General features: G+C 37.7%; 1 protein-coding gene across 1 annotated transcript in view; it reads right to left on the bottom strand.

The window, feature by feature from the left end:
• Nucleotides 1-6,352, bottom strand: part of LOC103131693 (focadhesin) — a 105,319-nt gene that overhangs the window by 70,370 nt on the left and 28,597 nt on the right. The window contains exons 3-4 of the mRNA XM_007543388.2: nt 4,877-4,951; nt 1,600-1,754 (exon numbers count right to left, since the gene is read on the bottom strand). Coding sequence (XP_007543450.2) covers nt 1,600-1,754; nt 4,877-4,951 — 230 coding nt within the window. The remainder of the gene's footprint in view (nt 1-1,599; nt 1,755-4,876; nt 4,952-6,352) is intronic.

Raw genomic sequence — 6,352 nt, 5'->3', positions numbered from 1 at the left:
CACACGAACCGATTCCAGTCACAAACATCGCGATTCCAGAAGAAAATCCACAAAACCCCCAACATAGCATACGGGAATTTAGAATGACCAAACACGGATGACAATGTAGAAGCAATAGTGACAGTTTGTGGACTCATTTTAAGAGATAAAAGACGTAACAAAAAGAAAAGGCGGTGGATAAAAGACAGCGGGAGCAGCCGCTCTATTTGCTGCACTATGGCGACTATGTTTTTTCATAGTTAACATTTTTAACGGAATAAACATAAACATATGTAATAATGACCTTTACATATAATAATAAACATTTCCACATATCATCTCCGATATCCACCGGACTCACAGTTGTGCGATATGTCAGCTGTTTGGTATTCCCCTCTGTTCTTACGTCACCACGCTTTTTGATTGGCTACCTGTCACATTCAGCAGGTTGTATTCTCGTTCCCAGTTAGGGTAAACCCCACGGCTGCGATAAAAAGGCCAAGACAACCAATATTGGGTATATTCAGGATTTAGCGGGAACACCAACATGCAGAAGCCTTATCTGCTGGATAGCCTTATCCGCCCCCTCCCATCCCCCTCAGAGTGGCCACCTTTCTATTATTCCTATCTCGACTTTATACAGTAGGGACTCCTGTGCATCCCACATCTGTGTCCTCTGTCCCATGCGCTTTTCTCAGCCATTACAACTATTTAATCTCTTAACATGTTTTTCTGAGCCGCCTTTAAATGCAACACGATGCTTGCGCCGGACTTTTGGGGGGCAGTGACGGGAACTTGATTCTATGCAAATCTGCAAGCGGTGTGTGTTAGAATCATGGCAGCAAACCAACAAAAGGTAAAGAACTCTGCACAGTTTTTTTTTTTCAGTCAAATAACGAGTAAGTTGAGTAATGCTGTTTGATGCAGACAACGTTAGCTAAATCATGACAAATACAAGCCAATAGATTATGTTAAGCTTGTTATCAAGAATAAGCTACTACCCATAGTTTTGTTGTTATCTATTCAGGGGCAGTACTGGTTACTCTACTTGAGTAACTTTTTGGTGTGGAAAGAAATTGTAGGAGTAGCAAATTTTCAAGTTTTGGAGCTCAGAAATGTTCTTGATTTTTTTTCCCAGATCATTTCTGAGCTTTTTAATGGAAATGTACTCCCTGTTTTTTTCCACCTACAGTGACCCTAATATGCTGTTGTACTTACTTGAGTAGATAAATTTTAGCATTTAAAGAAATATACTTCACAGATTGAAAAGACATATGCTTACGCTTACTCTAACATAAGAATTTTCTACATGTCATGTTAGCAATTATTTTGTATTAATACAATTAATACAATTTATTTGAAAGGCTACATACTTGTTTATGTATTAATATTAAATTAAAAGCTTGTTTATTGTGCCCCTTCCGCCCCTCCAAAATAAGCCACAGCCCCCCAGCTAAATTGCTCTGGAGTGAGATGTGCAAGTTGCTCAGTCATTCAGTATATTTAGAAACAACTATCTTGTAAAAACAACAAAAAAAGAATTTAATCATCTGAACTGAAAATTTGTCATATAGCGAAAGTAAAAAACAACACTCTGGAAAAGAAGCTGAGAGTGTGTACCTGGCAGAAGGCAGGAGGTTGAGGACACTGTTGAGAATGAACTGCAGGTCTGCATGGCCCTGATCCACTAAAAGCACCACGGCATCACAGCATGTTGAACGCACCAGAGCGCAGTCACTGCTGCACTGCTCCCAGAGAGCCTCCAATGCTGGGCCCTGAGATGTAACACAATCAGGTCATGTCAGGTCAAACAAAGGAGCCATGAAAACATGTAAATAAACATTTTTTCATAATTTGTTCTACTACAATCATGAAAGGTATATCTTGGAAAAGAGAAACTGATATAAGATGTGTGTGTAGGATTCACAGTACTCAACTGTATCAAGACATGTCAAGTGATATAATTGACTTTTCAAGTGGTGTAACTGTATCTGTTTATATTCTTTGTTAAGAAATCAACTGATCTTCTGGATTACAATTTCAATCAATGGGTGAGTTAGAAAGTTTAAACCAAATTTATTAGAAATCAGGTCATGTTGTCAGTCTCACTTTCAAGTTTAAAGGATTCACCATGTCAAGGTGAGTGAAGCATATTCATAACATGTCAGATCTGTAGCACATGTATAGTAAAGCTTAAGTGCATTATACAAGATTTGTGAATTTTTACATGTGCAGCACATCTATGACAGTCTAGCTTATCTGGTCATCCTACAAAAATGTGTTGATTTTATGCAAAACTGCTACATTTTTGCATGTTGGAAAATTATATGAGAGCATAATTTTCCAACTGCATGATGGCTTCCATGTCACTGCACAAAAAGCAGATATACATTAGCATGATGTGGATATAAGATTTATTTTTTTTTTTTTATTCTGCTCCAGACAAAAGAGGTTTATGATTCATACTAAGGTGTACTGATAAATCTGCAGTAATTTTCTTTATTTTGGGTGATGAGCCAATACTTGCATTAGAAACTGATCTTGTCCAATTATATCTACCTCCGCAAAGCTCTGAAAATCAGTCATTGTCCCCTTTTCTTCAACCATGAGAAAGAGTTGACTGATAGACCCGCCCAACATATCATGTCTGCATGTGTGTGGTTAACAACGACTGTTGTTAACAACGACTGTTGTTGCAATAGTGGGGTAACTACCCCACTATTGCCAATTTAGTGATTTTGTTGCTACATTTAGCCACTTTTTAGATGAAAAATTGGAATCGGCCAAAATCAGAATCGACAGCTCAGGCCTTTTAAATACCACCCAGATAGCAAAATATGGGTGAATCAATGTTGAAATTTAGTTAGGCAGAAACATTGAATCCACATTGAAGCCTGACATTGAAATGATATTGAAAGTGGTCGGTGATTTATATGTTGAATCAACGTTAGGGTTTCAGTCGTAGTATATCAATGTTGATTCAGCCATCATCTGAATGTGGATCTACATGCACATTTGTGCTGATTTTATATTGAATCAAAGGTAAGGAAACAATATTGATTAATGTACACTATTTGGTCTTATATATCTACACCATAAAATGCCATTAAAAGTTTGTCCCCTAGTGTTAAATACAATTTTGTTGGCAGACATTGATATTATGTTGTTCACAAATATCTTACATTACCATATTTCCAAAAATGTATGGACACAAACTTAAAAATAACAATGTGGCATTAATATTACATTTTATTTAGGAAAACAGGCATAGATCTGTAAATATATTTGACTGCTTTTTGGCTTTCAGAACAACAATCCATTGTCCATGGAAGAACAGTGTCCATGAGGGTAAGCCTTGTACTGTATGAACCAGGGAAACAGTATGTGTTGGGGTAACCCAAGCTTGACTCTGATTGGTGTCACTTTGGTTCCTTGATATCTTTCTCCTGCTTTTGGGTCATAGCGAAGTCACGTGTTGACAGTTTTGCTGTAGTGTCAGTCAGCTTTGGGTCAAACTGCTGAGCGTCAGCTGAAAAACACAAAAATAAGAGTGAGGAAGGCACCGGTTAAGAAGACGACAAAAACATTTGAAAAGTTTTAAAACACATTGAGGTTTTAAATAATGTACCAGTTATAGGTCTGAGAACAAACGCAGAAAACATACTTGTACACTCATAGTTAAAGGACATGTCAATGAATATTTACGGATTTTTATTTTAATGTTAGTTGACATATGTAATTACATTTACCTATCAAGCTGCTGCATAGGCACAAAACAATGCAGATATTTTTCTATAGACATATAGAAAATTTAGGATAAAAGTAATATCACCAAACTTACTGCAAAAATTCTCAGAGAAGAATTCAATTCAGAAGCAGCCTGAAACCAAGCCAGCAGCAAAGGGGGTGTGTGGTTGGGATATACCACTAGTGTAAAAAGGGGAAGGTGGACCGCTTCACTGCTTGTAGTGACTTGTAGATGTTTTTATGTCAACACATAATGCACAAACAGTCAGTAATGATATTTACAGACAAGTAAGAAAATGTACAGAAAGGAATTACAACTCACTACTCTCAACCTGTAGTGCTTAATTTAAAACATGATAAAACCCTGCCGCCCGATAATAAAATGCTCTCACCCGGAGCTCAATGAGGAGGAGGAGAAGAAGAAGAAAAGGGGCGCGACAAACAGCATACATTGATTCAACATTGATTACCAGTGTTTCCCAACCCTGGTCCTCAAGGCACACTGACCTGCATGTTTCAGATGTTCCCCTGCTTCAGCACCCCCATTCAGATGATTGCAATTCAGTAAAACCCTGTTAATCAGCTATCAATTGAAATCCTGTGTGCTAAATTAGGAAATGCCTAAAACTTACATCTACATGAATTATCATATAGTTATATGCTTTGAGGACCAGGGTTGAAAAACACTGGATTAGATGTTGGTATTTCAATTCTTAGAAGTCAACCATAAAACAACATTGATTCAATGACAACTTTTCAACATTAGTTAATTGCCTAGAATTGGATGATTGATTGATGGTTGATCCACCATTAATCGTCGACCTCAACCAAAATTCAACCTCTTGGTTGACTTTTGGTTGAATTAATCAATTCAACTTATTAATTAATTCAATTAACTAATTGAATTAATTAATGTTAATTCAATTCAACGCTGAATTAACATCTCTTGTTATCTGGGTCTTGATCGATCAGAAAACTGCAATCATTGCATTTCTAATTTCTTGAAGGTATATCAGCAATAAAAAACTTACAAATCAGGGTATGAATCAAGAAAATTTATTTACATTTAATCAAAAAACACTTCTTATTTCCCAGATCTATCTTAGATTATTGAAGCTTTAAGGCTAATCAAAATAATTTATGAACTCACCTGGGTGGAGGACTGGGTGATTTGCCCATTTGAGCCTTTTTCCTTCAGCACAGCAGCAACAAGAGTTCTCACCGTCTGACGAAATAGGCAGGTTTTGGTGAGACTATACAAACTGCAGCCAAGTAGCCACAAACAGCTTGCAGCTTTACTTTGTCAATTACAACATCTATCAGACACAATGACAAACAACATCTACATGAATTATCATATAAACAATATTTCTGCTCCCTCACTGACCAATCAGTTTATTAGGTATCTATTGGTAGTTTATCAGCTGTTGTTTGGCAGCCCAATGACTGACTCCCATATATTGGTTTTTAATTATGTTTTTGCCCTTTATCCCAAGTGAAAGAGTATATTACATATTTACATAGGGGTGTAGTGATACAATAATTTCACGATGCGATACGATATACAATATTCTGGTCACGATACGATATGTATCACGATATTTGTTGAGCGATACAATTCGCTACGATTCACTGCATTTTTACGATTTTCTGAAAGATTTTAGAAGGGCAGAGTGATTTTAGTGACATTTTGTGTTCCATAGACTTGAATTTAGTTAACTGAAAACTGATTAAAAGCACCAACTACACAATACCTGACTCTGATTGGACAGTCCAACAGTCTGCAGCTGGACAAAATGAATCAAAGACGCAGTGAGAGAATTAGTTTCTGTCATTTAATTCATGTGGATTTGACATAAAACTCAAAAGTTTAAACGGTAATCCAGGAGTAGAGTGGGGCAGATTATCCGCCTCTGTAGACTCTCAATATGCAAATGATTGTACTTATGTTTTTTCTTTTGGACACTGTGGCTGCATTTTGGAGTAAAAATGCAGCCACAAATGCAGTCTTTTGGACTATGGGGAAAAAGGCTTTTCTACCTTGTCTCCCGGAGTTAGCCATGGCTGTAAACTGCTTTCTTATAACTGCTAAAGTAGTGGCTCCGCCTCACTCCGTAGTGATCGACTCCCTGCAGCTACGCAGCGCCGCTATTCCCCTGCTTGGATCTCTGAGAAGCTGCCTCTCAGACTGCCAGCATCTCATAGTACTCTCAGTCTCTGATACTTTTTGTCTGTTGCTAATAAGAATGATCGATCAGCCATTGTTATCATGGAAATCCTCACTGCGCCGCGGATTCCGGCTGGGGTTTTTTTCCTCTTCGTCTTCCTGCTCAAAACACAGCGCCGCTGCATGCTGCGCGCCCGCTTCGGATAATATCAACCCATGTTCATTCTTCAGGTAATCCTTTATATACAGAACAGAAGCCGCTAAGCTAAAAACTAATTACGAAGTGAATGCTACCAGTCTAAATTTGCATTAATTTCGCGATTTCACTGCTTTTGCAGCTGCTCCGTTAGCGCCGCTTCTCCGTTCCGCTTCTCTTTCACGGTTACTTGCGCAACTTTACTTCGTTCCTCAGCAACAAAATACAGCCCATTGTTATTTATTGAAGATTTTACATTTCCA

Source organism: Poecilia formosa, unplaced genomic scaffold (assembly GCF_000485575.1).
Source record: "Poecilia formosa unplaced genomic scaffold, Poecilia_formosa-5.1.2 Scaffold815, whole genome shotgun sequence".
In the NCBI taxonomy this organism is placed as follows: domain Eukaryota; kingdom Metazoa; phylum Chordata; class Actinopteri; order Cyprinodontiformes; family Poeciliidae; genus Poecilia; species Poecilia formosa.
This window is presented reverse-complemented; position numbering and strand designations above follow the sequence as displayed.